The sequence below is a fragment of the Melanaphis sacchari genome, unplaced genomic scaffold (assembly GCF_002803265.2).
Source record: "Melanaphis sacchari strain LSU unplaced genomic scaffold, SCAv2.0 Contig8_pilon_pilon, whole genome shotgun sequence".
Lineage (NCBI taxonomy): Eukaryota > Metazoa > Arthropoda > Insecta > Hemiptera > Aphididae > Melanaphis > Melanaphis sacchari.
In genome coordinates, this window is record NW_020271635.1 from 755,499 (window position 1) to 770,841 (window position 15,343).

The following is a 15,343-nucleotide window of genomic DNA, read 5'->3' on the forward strand; positions in this document are numbered from 1 at the left end:
GTTGCCTGCATTAAATTAGATGTTTGGTTTGCGTAGGTACCTACGTGTTACGGAAAGTTGTTTTGAACGTTAAAAATAAATAATACCTATATTTACATGCTAGGTATTATACTATAAATTATAATATGTAGTATGTACGATATACCACTATTCCAGTAATACGTATCGATAACTAAAGAATTTTTCTTTTTAAAAACCTTAAATATTAGTAATATTACAACAACGGTCTTATAAGAAACCTATCTATCTTACTCGAAAAGACCACGATTTCAACTATTACATTTTTTTTTGATACAACATTGTTTTGTTTTTCCCGACTACGTCAACACTGTTGCAAGAAGTGGTGATAACAGTCGTTGATAACATTCGGCGATAAGAAAAAACAATAAACTTCAAAACTTTCAATGAGTTAAATCATAATGTTTATAATAGATATTTATTTTCAGTAAGTTTATACAAAATTTGATTTTACATTTTAGTATTCACTATTTATTTGCGTTCAATTACTACCTAATAAATATTTTGAAATCATGTTATTTAGTTTCAACAAGCTTTTAAACGTGCATTCGATTTTTATTTAATTATTATATAGTAATATTTATAAAAAAAAAAAAAAATTGTGGCTAGCACATGTTATAATTCACAAGCAACTAAAAATGGAGGTGTAAGTATAAAACTGCTAAAGAATTATTTTTTTTTGCATAATATTGCTATGTTTCTTACTGATGTGTCGTTTTATTTTTTACATAAAAAAAACCCACAAGTAGCTGTTCTCTGTAACAATGAGGTAAAGTTATAAATTGTAACTAATACTTACTACTATTTAAACTAATCAAAGAATTTTCTATGGTATAACATAAAATTAAAAACATGTTAGAGTTTTTCCATGTTAAATAACCTTTTGCTTTTAACGTTGCAACTATGTTTGGTGTTTAGTTTAGTTTAGTTCGAGTGTTATGATAAGCTATTAGTGTTGAAAATTACGTTCATTAGACCACAAACTGTAGATGATTAAACATAATCATAAATTTGTTTCATTTTTTTTTATAAAATTAAAAAATGAGTAAAATATTCATATGTAAGTTAATTTTTCTTGTGTTTATGTTTAAAAATATAATTTTTTTTCTGTTTTAGGTTTTTGAATTGCTAAAAAAAGCTCAAGAAAATACTAAACTCATTGGAGGCATGAACCATTCAACAATTTTATATGAGGTGCTTTTAATTTAATCCTTTGGTTTACTAGCATGTTTTAAAATTGTTAGAAATATTATAAAAATTTGTTTTTTTATAGGTTAACAAGTATTTAGAGCAAAGACCATGTGCAGGACAAAATGCAACTAAAATTAGAGAATTCCTAATCAAATTAAAACATATGCCAATTAATCTGACAAAGAAAGAAAAACTTATGTTAGTCAATGATCCACCAGACTCTGTTTTACAATTATCTTTGGTATTTATTTAATTTATTAATTGATTATTAAGTAACACTTTTTAAGTTCATAGCAATTAAACTCATTTTCTTATTAACTTATTAACTGTAGGTACTTGTTTATAAAATAAATTTTCATTTAATATTATAGGGTCTTTTATTTAAAAAGTTTAATATATAAAAATGATAATGTGTTTTACATTGTACATGTAACTGTTATTAGTATGAAAGCCCATGTTACATTTAAAGCTAAATGAATCAAAATTACATATAATGTTTGTTTAGAGATGGGTACTTTAAATTGTATCCTTATGGTATTTCATAATAGAAATTGGAGTTGAAAGCAATATTTATGTTTTTTTTTTATAAAAAATAATAGAAAAATAACTCTTATATCAAAAAATTGTTAAATTCAATTTCTGTTAAAATAGAATATTTTTGCTTTTTTTTTGTTAACTTTTGTTTAATTATTGATTTATCACAATAATTTTATATATATTTAAGGTTCAAATCGATAAGTTTGTCAATTGCAAAGGTGGCAAATATAATGCTTAAAATAGTATGTTATATAGTATCTACATATTTTGCTGAATGCTAATAGACATATTCATAAAGTGCAAGTTCAAAGTACCTATGTTATGTCATATAGAATTTACTGTTAAAATATTTTTAAAAATTAATTGTTTTATTTTATATTTACAAGTTCTAACACATAATCTTATTTTTTCTTTTATTATTTATATTGCCCCAAAATTTAAATTCTATCTATAAATGTTTTTTTTTGGCTTTGATTACTATTTTTATTTTTATTTTTATTTTCAGGGTATTAAAGATTTCTATGATAGACTCAGCGAACCAGAAACTGAAATGCTGTTATATGCTACAAAAAATTTTTCTGGACAATTTGAAATAATTACTAAACAAGAACGAGTAGAAGAAGAGGAAGTTGAAAATTAATGAATAATTTTTTAAAAAATAATCATGTAAAAACAAGACTGATATTAATAATACAATCTCTTATAATTATTTGTATATCGAAAATTTATTATGTGTCATGTTTTTATATTTTTATAATAATTAGGTATTATTTGTAAGACATATGCTATATTAATGGTCTTCAATCTGTAAATCTCTGATCAATTTTGGGTTGTGTAAAGTTTAAAATTGGGGTATGACAGGTGTTCTCTATTAAAAATAAATATAATAAAATTATAAAACTATTATAAATAATTAATTATATAAAAACAACATTTCACAAAGAATTTAATTTTAATAGGATATTATTAATTCAATATATAAATAATTATAATGAATATCAAATCATATTATGATTTGTACCTACCAGCATTATTTACGACTGTATGTGATAAGATATTCAAAACAGTAATTTATGATTAAACTACTATTTCATATTATAATTTGAAGATAAAATTAAATATAGAATCAAATGTGGGCTTATTATATGGATCAAATTTAAATTATTTTAATGTTTTAGTGGCTGTCTATATTGACATAGAAAATAGATTAATTAAACTTTTGTGTGATTACAGACTTAAGCAATTAATGTTTATTGAAACTTATTTGGATAATTTTTGGGCATACATGAGAAATTACTCCAAACCAACAACTTAAGTTGTTTAAAAATTAATACTTCAATCAATTTATTTATGTGAAAAGGAATTTTTTAAAGTATTCAATCTAAAAACATCAAAAAGAAACTGACTTAAAACATGATTTACTAATTGCACAATTTAAAATCAAGCTAAGGTGGAATTTATTATCTGAAAACAATTGTAGCAAATATCATATCAATTTTTTTTTTTTTATCACTTATTAATATATGTTATGGATAATAAAAAATAAAATATTTCCTGCAAAAATCAATTTTTTTATTTAGTTAGTTTTAATTATAACAGTACACCTACTCAATGGTATATTAAGCTATTTTTTCCATAACTAAGCAAACTGACTTGAGTTGTGGTAACTTTTACTAAAAAATAGGTCACAAATAATAAAGGGTTAAGCAAACCCATTGTCCTATATTATACTTTATAAACTTAATAATGAAGTTTGATTTTTGAAAGGGTCTTATATTCGTATCACTTTTATCAAACAAAAAATATTCATTATTTTGATTGATACAAATTTCATTCCCAACATCTTTAGATTTTTTTTCCTTTTGAATTTTACATGCTTTTAATATTTTGTTATTTAAACTTAAGATTATTATATTAATTTTTTTGTTCCATAGTTTATAAGCTTCATAGTAAAAAAATGTTGCTATAAGTTCTGTGTTCATAAATCTCAAATAATAATGATTATAATAAAGGTAGTCTTTACACCCGTTGAGTATAAATGGAACTCAATTACATAAATTTAGATAAATACATATTATTCCAACTAATAGTTTCAAAGAAATTAAGTCTTAAATTCTTATTTTAAAATTATAAAATTAACCTATAGTGGATTAGGTTAAGTGAGGTGATATAGACTTCGTTAAATGCTTGTAAAATATTTTTGTATTTTGCAATTTTCTTGATAACCTTAAGTAAATTTTACATAATGTTACTAGTTACAAGTTTTGTTTACTATGTAAGTACCTACAATAAAATATTCACCAAAAAGAAATCAATTTTTTATGATTCATAAAAAAATTATTATTTTTTAAAAGAATTTATTATATATATATATATAATTAGTAAATGTTGTAATATATGTGTAATTTTTAAGTTTTATGTGATAAAAAACACACTAAATTGATTTTGATTAATAAAATACATAATACATACAAATATAAGTACAATTAATATAAATTAAATGGAGAACATTTAAAAATTATTTATTAAGAAAAATAGTATTTAAATTGTTGTGTAAATAACAATTAAGTTATTTATAACTAAATAATAATATTTTATTATATTATAAATTAGGTAGGTACCTATATAAATGTAGATAATTAGTAAATATCTACATAAATATAATAGATATGTATACTCGTATATATCTATATAAATTAACTGTAGCTTTTATCATTTTATATTGATAATCAATTATAAATTATTAAATATGATAAATTTGAAAATTTATAGGAACTAAATTATTCAATGTATTAAAACCTAATACATAAATATTGAATATTTAAACGAAAATTAAGAATTTAGTTATTTTGTTTTTATTCAAAAATATTTGTAAATACATTTTTAAGTATTTTATTATTTTTTTACTATAGGTATACTGACATTTTCAAAATATTTAGATTAATTTTGATGTTGCCTATTTATAGGATATTGTAAAACGCTTAATACTTATTGTAAAATCATTTTAAGAAATTTAGGTTTACGGTTCAGAATCGCTTTTCGTATGCAATAATTTATCATTAATTTCTAATTTTTCACATCTATTACAATGACTCATTCAATGAGGTACACCTGACAATCGACACTTACTATAAAGCAGAGTACCTACTTGCTTGCTTGAAATTTCTATTAAATGTGTACCTATAAACCTATATGTATATATATATTTTATTAGCTTTTAGTTTTACTATTACAGCTCAAAAATTATATAAAACGACATAGCTAAATAGTTAAATAACAAGAAAATATAAAAAGATAAAAACAGCAATTAACTTAAAAGTAAATTAGGTAGGTATATGCTAAAACCAGCTTCCAAAATAAAATTAATAATTATATTTACGACTATTTCAGAATTGGAGCTGAGAATGGAGGAAAGATAGGTATCTTTTCTACAGGTATAAGTATATTATTATAAAAAAAAAAATTGTAAAAAGAGAATGGAAGCTCTCTTAACCAAGCCTTAATCACTCAGTGATGTGTCAATGTGTCATAGTAAATAGATAAAAGTACACTATCAGTAGGTATGTGTAGTCATAGATTAGGATATATTTAAGTAATCTTAATCTATGGTACGATGACTACGATGTACAGTGTGCATTAAATTTCATGAGGAGAAAACGAAGTTAAACTAAAGCAGTTCCCCTTTGTTACTATGTTAGTGGTTCATAAAATAAGAAAAAAATAATAATAAGTAGGACAAGTAGGTACTCTCACAAGTTATGAAAATCGTTTAGGTACACTATATATTATACAAAATACAATTATCTCAGAAAATGGCTGATGACATAATTAATTAGCCTTCTACTTAATAAATTATTTAATATAATTGTTGTTGTTATCAATAAATCTCATGTCTCAATTCTAAATGTAGAATAAGTTATTAATTTATTATTCAAGTTACCAATTGAAAAATGACAACTCACTCAGATACCTATAATAAGTAGTAGGTATATGCTATGTACTTAATATTAATCACTACTTATTAGCTTATTATAATCATTAAATACCTATAGGTAATCAGTTTTGTAGGGTTTTACTACTATATAATACTCGTTTATTTATATAAATTATAAAATACCGTTTTAATTGTATGCAACTATACAGAGTGATTCATTAAGTATGTTTAACCCTTAACTTTTATTTTTCAAACGAGAATCATGCTTTTTTACTGTAGATTATTTAGTGAATATTTTTTTAAGTATCAAAATCAAAATCTGAAAAAGTAGTTTTTGAGTTATTTAACAAAACACTAGAATTTTTTTCTAAAAATAACTTATTCTAAAGAAGCTATATGGTTGTAATCAAAAATTTTAAAATATATTTATATGCGTATAAATAATGACTATACCTATATATTAAAAGTTTCAAAAATCAATTTAAAACCATGACTAGTTGTATACGTTTTATATTTTCATAACATTATAAAAACACAATTACACACTTTGAAATTGTTTAGTATAATAAACCGATGTAATAAAATGTTTTGTTGTTAAACATCATTAATTTTTCAAATAGTTTTCTATGCAGGAGTAAAGGTACCTAATATTATAAACGAAAACGAGTGTTGAACGAATATTACATTTAAATAAATAAATCGAAAAACAGTTTAAGTAGGTATTTAAATAGTGTATAAAATATTAATACACTTAACACAGTTAAGTTTTCCGTACAAACATTGTGTCACCATTGTAGTGTATCACTCGAACCACGCCAGGGGTTATTTAATATAAATTATAATAATTACATCGGAAAGACGCAACTTTTGTCAAAACTTTTGGTTTTAGTCGATTGTGCCATCAGATGGCGTCCCATCCGTTGCCGTTTTGGTCGCGCAACCTGTCGGCGGCTCACACGCTCGCGTTACCGTCGAAGACGATCAAAACAAACGCGAGCAACACGTTCTCTCGCCACTAGTTCGTTAGTTCGCTACAGTTTGCCGCCATCGTTCGTGTGCATTACATCACGCATTACGCACTAATAACACTAACTTCATCGTCATAGCAGTTGTTTGTTTTTTTTTTTTTTTATACATTTGTAATTCATATTTATATATATTTTTTATCGTCGTAAGATCGCCAGTGTTTCACTTCCAGACGTCGTCAGGAGATATTATTTCTGTTTCAGTCTCATAAAACCGCATCGAAATGGGCTTAGGCACATCCACGATCAAATACATTTTGTTTTTTTTCAACTTTGCGTTCGCTGTGAGTACCTACAAAAGTTGTTCAACGTTTATTACTAATAAATAAATACAGCTGCACACTTGTTATTAAGGCAATAATATAAACATACATTTATTTTATAGTCTTGACGATAGTTAAATTTCTCGAAATATATGTAGAACGTATCTTATATATATCTCATGTAATAGTTAATAATATGAAGAATTTGACGATTTAAATGTCAATTTAAACGAGTGATGCCGATACGATACACTCTAGCTGTATGGTGTATAAACTATAATATGCATAAAATTATATCATACCTATACTTTAAATCCATGTCATATTATTATATTATACGGGTACTACAATATGCATATTATAATGTGTTATTATAGTAACACGCACGTTACACATTTTATGAGCCATCTAGGTATGCTATCATTTTGCCATATTGATATTGGTATGATTTGTCCACTCCTGTACTCTTTTTATTGCCTGTATCGACATATGCCCAACCATTTTACCAGTAGTAGGTACAAAATTACTACAAATAATATAATCGATTAAAATGGTATAGTTTTTGTAACGATACGCAGTATATGTATAAAAGAGCGATTCTATAACGTCATGTATTTGATCAGATAATAATTTAACCTGGATTTCGAACTTTTAAAAGAATATTGTTTGTATGATGTGTATATTTCTATTAAAATATAGCTATTGCGTTAGAATCTTCAACCGTATTTTTCGTTTTGAACTCACATATCCCTTCTTCTTCAACTTAAATACGCGTGGTGATTGATTATTTTCATTCGGATGTTAAGTTTATAATATAGTGTATATAATTATTTTAATGCCTTAAAAAGAAACCAATCTTTTCTAGACTAAAACCGATACGTTATTATATGGCTATATAAAAAATGACGTGTTTATAAAATACGTACGGTGCTTACAATCTGGATTGCTGGAGGTTATATAATACTTTTTTAACGTTTAAATCGTTCATTGATAGTATATTTAATATGTACGATATTATACCATATGTATTATAACCGAGATTATAACGTGTGATCTAATGTAATCAAACGGAAAATAGACGAACTCCATTCACAAACGACTCTAACGGTAGATTTTTCTTAATTTAGGCCCGACGATGTATATTATTTCAGTGAACTCGACTTTGTTTTCTATGTATGTGCGCGTGCATGCGCAGTGTGTGGTGGCGTTGATGATAATTATATACATGTAGGATGTAGGCCGTAGTACCTATAGTCCATAGTACTCAGTATAGATACGTAATAAAACCGTATAATGAATTCACGATAACTAAACAAACTTGCATACAATTAAATCGGTTGGCTGTTTTTCTCACGTAAATATGCCCATCTACAACGGCGCATCGCTATATGGGTTTACCCGATAGAATACGCACCTACTCTGATGACGACCGAAATATTAAATCGTTTACACTTAGATGTGGTCGAATCCATGAATGCATAATACGCTTGACTGTTAGACATTGACAGTTGTATAACTATCTACCAATAATTGTTTATAGATCATTATTAAAATAATAAACATTAAACGTGTTGGTTATTGTCGTACGCTGTTTTTTGATCTTTTACGAGAAAATTAATGGTGTCCCTAAGTAGATAACTGAAGTGCACACACCATAAGTAGTTATACTGTTACTAGACAAACATACATGTAACTCTAAAATAGTTTTTATTTCAATATAAGTACCTGAGTGTAGTACGTTTTGCCTTTATTTTTATTTCTTCTATATTGCGGTAACCATATGTTTCACGGTAGGTAATGTTCCATTCAAAAAAATTAGAAATTACACAATTTTTGATTTTTTGTATAAGCTATGTTTTAAGTTTAGGAAATACAATTTGGTGAAATGAAAAAATAAAAATTTTACACACGATAAATATTTTTTTGAGAAACCCAGATTACCGGTCATACATTGTGTGGTTCGTTAGAATATAGCGTGGTAAATTCTGATTTTTTTGAGACTGAGTGAAGTAATGCGTATTAAATACGACATAGTAGTTAGTTATTTCGGTAAGAAACGAAAATGGGAACAGAATATACAATACATAAATATTAAAATACCACTCAATAAACCATAAGCGTGAGTGGGAAAAATATCTGTCGATTATAGTCATAATATAGAGCATCAGTGCATTAATAAATATATAATGTGTACATATAAGTTTGTGATCAATCAAGTGGTCCACACGCAGCCTTCGTTGGACTTAAATCAGTAAATTTTCTATTTCGTTTTAAACACTTAGTTCAATCGATAATGGTTGAGTACACATTGTTGTTTACCTTAATTTATTATATTTCCGTCATTCGTCATTGTAATGATAACATAAACTTGTGAAAATAATGTTGCACCGAGTTTAAGCAAATAGCTCACTTATAACTTGTTGGTAATAAGCAATAATAGAATATTCGTAATTTATTCTGGTTATACCTAATAATAATATAAATATAATAATTATTCTTTGAATTATAGACGTTTATCGTGTACTTAAATACAATTAACTATGTTGCATGATAACAATTACGCAAAAGTATTATTCATATAGGTGTTATTTTCTAAAAAAAAACACATTAAAAAAGAATGAATTTAACGCTACAATACCGCAGTTGCCGGTTTCATTTTGACGTAACATACCCCGCTGTACTATAATAGTGTTGAATATCTGCATTTTATTTAATCGGATACAATTAATGATATTATACCAAGTAAAACACTAAAACCACATTATTTATTATAATACAACTTTTTACAATACGTTGCAGATTCTTCTTTTTAAAATATTTATTTTTTTTTACTGTTATTAAACTATTAAGCTTATAAATCATTTTTATTTTGATAAGAAAATAGACATAGTGTTATTTTATTTGGAAAGTCATGATTTAAGACATTTGATGGAGTATAAATTATCCGTACAACTGTAGTATGAAGTGGTGAGTCTAAGACGGTTACGTGAAAAGAAAAATATAAGACACGTTTTATAAATAATTATATTTTTTTTTTTTAGCTACCTACCCATTACCATAGATAACTCTTAAATACGTCATTTGTCGAGACTTGTGTTCAGGTTTTAAAAAATGCATGATGTCCTGCAATGTATTTTGTATAGATCCTACAGTTCGGTTCACTCAGCTTTTTTTTTTTACATTTCTAACGCATAAACCGAGACTGTATTGTATTATTATCATTTTCAGCTGCGATACCACTTTAAAAATTACATGCATTATACTGCAATGATCAATGAAGTAAAAATATTAATTATTTCTATATATTTGGTACCAGTTGGAAGACGACAAACGCTGCTTTTACATCTTGATTCTCACAAAGCGTATTTAACTAATGCTGTATATAATAATAATAACAATTTAACAGTCGTAAAACGAGGGGCCCGAGAGTCATTTTTTATGTAGGTAGAAAGATTCAAAGAGTCCTACATAAACACATATATAGTAATATATAATTTATGTATTGTATTGCTTTATAACGTTTGTTTTGAATAACGACGACCGTCGGGTTGGCCTCGCGAAGACGACAATACATGATTCGGTCGAGAAAAAGTCATGCCCTGCACAATTGGCGTTTCCGGCGGTTAGCCATCATTTATAGTAGTGTTTTCAAAGTCTTTCGTTTTATATCTGTTATATATACATTTTTATATGATACGTAGTGCAGGTATGCTTCAAGACCATCACATTTAGTATGTACCTTCAATTGAATTGTGATAATTTTGGGAATACTGCTCTCTAATCTGTAGCTACTTTAGTTTTTACTCTTCAGTGTTAATACTGGGCCTGGAAACGTATAGAGAGCTGTCGCTTGCAGATTTATCAACTTTACAAACCTAAACTTAATTAATATAACTATTGTCTATTAATCATAATTGTAATTAGCAGACAACAAATTGCTGACGTATACAAAAATCACGTGTAGCGTACTCGCGTTACGTTGTAGGCGGCATAGGGTCGATTTCAATAATTATTAATCGACCAAATTGTATCGTGCAGACATGCTTGCAATTGTTTATTTATAAATTAGAGGGTAAAAATATCAACTTGAATTGTCTTAAATCTTCATATAGTGCCGGCTATGTTATATTAAAGATATTATATTAAACATTACTTAGTCAAATTTATATTTACCACGAAAATTGATGTTGGTATTTTTTGAAAAAATACACGTGCATTACATCTGAAAATCGCTGTTGCGATATGTATGATTTAAATTATAACATAACCTATATTCCCTATACGTATAATTTGCCATAAATGGAAAACGTCATGTAATGTCATATTATTAGGTATGTCGTATCGTGATATGGTAGCTCTATTGTGAATTACTGTATAACCCGACTTAGTTAAAAAAAAATTGAAAAACATAAAATACAGTACGGTATTAGTGTACATTGGTTTAAGGACAAACCGGCATCAGTGTATTTTTCTTTGCAAGTGAACTAATTTGACCGAGATAAGCAAATCGCTTGTGATGGATAGGATGTATATTATATTAGTATATTTTTGTACGTACTTTAAACTACTCTCTAAACTTTTCTGATATTTTTAAGAATAATCTTTGAATTGTTTTAAAAATTAGTCAATAAGTTTTTTATGTATACAAACTGAAAACATACATTCTATTTTATATACATGTAAAATATATGGATAATATAAAAATGTCTTTTATTTTTGTAACCGAAAACGGTCACTTTAAATACTTATATATTTTATAAATAAATAATTGATTTGTGTGAGCTAAAACTAAGTTTATGTGTGATTCACTCTATATGAAATATATAGTGGTTAAAAAACGAAGTTATGAACATTCCTAAAGTGTCAAGGATTATGCGTTCAAAATTTAGTGCTGATTGGTTCAATAATTTTCAAGTCTATAAACCCCTATACAAATGTACATTTATTTTTATATACACAATATATTGTATGATAGATATTACTATGTAATGTTTGTACATTTCGTTTTGTTATGATTTTATAACGTATAGATTGTTCGGTGTTTCGGTAATAATATATATATATTCGGGACCTTATTATCATTTGTCGAGTTTTGCGATAATTTGGTACATACCGTATTAATATTATTGTATAATGTGTATGCCAACCGGTCATTTTATATTTGGCCGGTATGGCAGTAAACGTGGTGCATACTGCATAATTTTATTATACCATAATAGTCTGATGAATTTGGTCATTTGTCGTTCTAAAGAAATCTGTTGGTAGTAATTTTTCGGTCAATCTATAGATTAGTGTATAGTATTTTTGACTCGTTTCACTATATTATCATTATAATTCAACAATCGAATATTCGAATATATTTCCGGCCGATCGTTATTATAATGATGACATGGCTGGTTACAGATCGTTTCACGAACTCGTGTAACATCTCCGAATTTAATATACATTTTAGTGTAATTATTTTTTCTGTGCTGTATAAAATGTGTACGCGATTGTGTTGATATGCCGCTTATAAAATGGTATGTAGGTTAGGTTGGTCATTTCAGTAGGTATATTTTCGTGCAACGGTGAAGCCTCTGAACGAAAATATACTCGCGACGAAGTCCGACATCAGTGTACATGAGATTAGAATCCATTAAACGGAATCATAGCCTTTGTATTTTATTATGTAGGTACATTGTACATTCTATATTTATATTAAGTACGTTTGCGTACGCAAAGTATTTTTCGAGATTTCATATCTCGTACAGCGATTTAGATGAGGTCTTTAATATCATTTAATCTCTTTCTCACTGTGTATAATGTTTTAATGTATCTCGTTCTGACTAACTAGTTGTAATTTATACGACATAGTATAAATCATGTTGTATGCTTGTGCTGTATAATGGTATTTTTACAACATATTCGCGTGGTGCGGTATACATTTGATCTGATGATGATGCGGAGACGACAGAATTTTGAATTTTTCGTCTGTAAAAACACTGGTAGGTACATCTATTTATTAACACAAACACGACAACGGCGCGCAGTTTCACTGTAATGTGCGTAGGTTACAAATCATAAATAGGTCGGTTTTTTGTAATTACCTATTATCCACGATCATATAGAACGTTTCGTTTTCGGTTCAAGCTATATTTCATTCATGTCATACATAGACACACTGTAGGTACTACGTATTTATGTACATATAAACCGGAAAGAATCCGATTCTTTAACTATATTCGACCTGTTTGTTTGTTGAGTTATTACAATTTTGAGTTTAAAATGTTGAAAATATATTATATTTTTAAATACTTATATTTTTGATGGCATTTAAATCTGACTTGTCATGTGATGATTTAAAATTCATAAAATCTCAGAATATTGGAATAAATGTATAATTTAAATTTCAAACATAAAAATGGCGTAAGTATGCCCAATGTAGTATGTATACAATGAATTACTCTATATTAATAATTATAATGTGTTAACCTTCAAGGTACTAATTTCCTTAGTCACTTTTTGTTATTTTCTTAGTACCTTTCTTTTTTATTTCAATATACGAAATGCCGTGTTTTATTTATTAAATTTATATTAACATTTTTCTAGATTTTGATATAAACTTTTTTTAAGACACTTGATTTTTAAACTTTAAACGCTCACATAAATAAAATAACTATTAAATAGTTTAGCTTACAGATCGTAATATAATATAATAAGGATAATAATTTATAATTACAAGTATTTTTATAAAATCTATGATGAAATTGAAAATTTTTTTTTTGTATTATGATTAGAAAAGTTATCGTTGGTGTCGTATCTTCTAGCGGTCGACGGAACTTTCCAAAAACTAGTTTTCGTAGCGGTTCGTGTATCGCGTTGCACATATTTTGCGCGTTGTCGTGGATACAGAATACAGACTCACGAAAGCGATTGACTTTCTACGGAATACAAACGTCCACCCGCAGGCAACAATTTATATAAATTATCATTATTATTGTTATTTATTATTATAAATTTTATTATAATATATTTTGTGAATTTTCGCGGATACTTTCCACACTTGTCGTCTCTTCCCATCTCTCCGTAATAATAATAATGATATATACTAATACTATCAAATAAAAACCTATTATTATATTCGGACGTTGTAATTCACATATAAATAAGTAGTATTATAATTTTGATGCGCAGTGTACAATACGAACCAATCAATATAATATATTACAGTACGTCCAGTTACATTCGATCTGCCTGGATAATAATAATAATAATAATAATAATAATAATAATAATAATAATAATAATAATAGTGTGTATTGTTTATCGGGTTTACCGATTGATTTTTACGATTTGTAACGACTAAACGTTTCGTATTAGGTGTTCGCTCTATATTTTATTTGTGTCATGCATGTATACATACATGCGTGTTAGTATTTATATAAATATTGTGTTTTTATATTATAAACGGTATATTATGTTTAATATTATACTATTAATAAATAATGATAATATAATTTATGTGTCGTTAGTTGTAAAAATAATATAACACATAGCAATATGCACCGATCCGTGTTATTTCTATTTGAATAGGTACGACGTAGAAAATATGCTAGTGGAGTGAAAGCATATTATTTAATACGTATAATAAATTATAATTTATAATATATCGTTTTCAAATATAAACGAGTAGGTACAAAAATATATTATCAGTTTTTAAGACGTTCTGATATTCACTTTTCCTTGCATTATGAAGAGTGGTAGGTGTAGTAATAAAATATGTATACAATTCGTTAAACAATAACGAAATTATAATTTTAGGTATAATAACTATAATATTTTTAACTGATCATTGAGTATTCTATATTTACTTTTATTCGTGGATTTTCAATACATATGGCGGCCTGCAATAAATAATATAGGCATAAACGGGAATATACAGATACTCTTAAAGTAGAAATTCAAATATTTTTGTCTGTTGTTGTGTCAAATGATTTTTTTTGTCAAATTATAATTTGATATCACTCAAAAATAAACAAAATTTTTTAAATATACACGTGATCTTGTGATTGAACATTGATGATGTATTTTTGTACTTAATGGTACATAGTGTATTAGTGTACAGCATGGAACGATTTATATCAAGTTTTAATATTATTAACTAAATACAGCTATACATTATGGGTAGATCCGCTTCAGAAATATTTTCAGCAACACATTACTTTTAAGATAGTCGCCACTTGTTGTACCTCATAATAAAGTGATATGTATAATGTGTAAGTTTGTTTCCTTAAAAATAACAAGTCGTTGATTCAGTAAACTTTTGTGATTCTCAAACGCAAAACGTTTTAAGAACAATTTATAGTATTTATTTTCCAACCGTTAAGACATATTAT

The 15,343-nt window shown here is 26.4% G+C and overlaps 2 protein-coding genes across 2 annotated transcripts in view; both read left to right on the forward strand.

Moving 5' to 3' along the window:
• The first annotated feature begins 457 nt into the window (after nucleotides 1–457).
• On the forward strand, nucleotides 458–2,448 carry LOC112602687 (DNA-directed RNA polymerase III subunit RPC9). Its single transcript, XM_025350896.1, has 5 exons — nucleotides 458–664; nucleotides 751–787; nucleotides 1,135–1,212; nucleotides 1,292–1,450; nucleotides 2,252–2,448. The coding sequence occupies exons 1-5, from the start codon at nucleotides 657–659 to the stop codon at nucleotides 2,384–2,386; spliced, it is 417 nt and encodes a 138-aa protein (XP_025206681.1). The 5' UTR covers nucleotides 458–656; the 3' UTR covers nucleotides 2,387–2,448.
• Nucleotides 2,449–6,660: 4,212 nt separating this feature from the next.
• The window catches only part of LOC112602601 (CD63 antigen-like), a 33,681-nt gene continuing 24,998 nt past the window's right edge, over nucleotides 6,661–15,343 (forward strand). Inside the window, exon 1 of the mRNA XM_025350767.1 lies at nucleotides 6,661–6,989. Coding sequence (XP_025206552.1) covers nucleotides 6,930–6,989 — 60 coding nt within the window. The 5' untranslated portion in view covers nucleotides 6,661–6,929. The remainder of the gene's footprint in view (nucleotides 6,990–15,343) is intronic.

Excerpts from the sequence above, each read along its gene's own strand:
- LOC112602687 (XM_025350896.1), top strand. Across the intron at positions 788-1,134 it reads CTGTTCTCTGTAACAATGAG|GTTTTTGAATTGCTAAAAAA; the intron begins GTAAAGTTATAA and ends TTTCTGTTTTAG. Across the intron at positions 1,451-2,251 it reads CTGTTTTACAATTATCTTTG|GGTATTAAAGATTTCTATGA; the intron begins GTATTTATTTAA and ends TTTTATTTTCAG.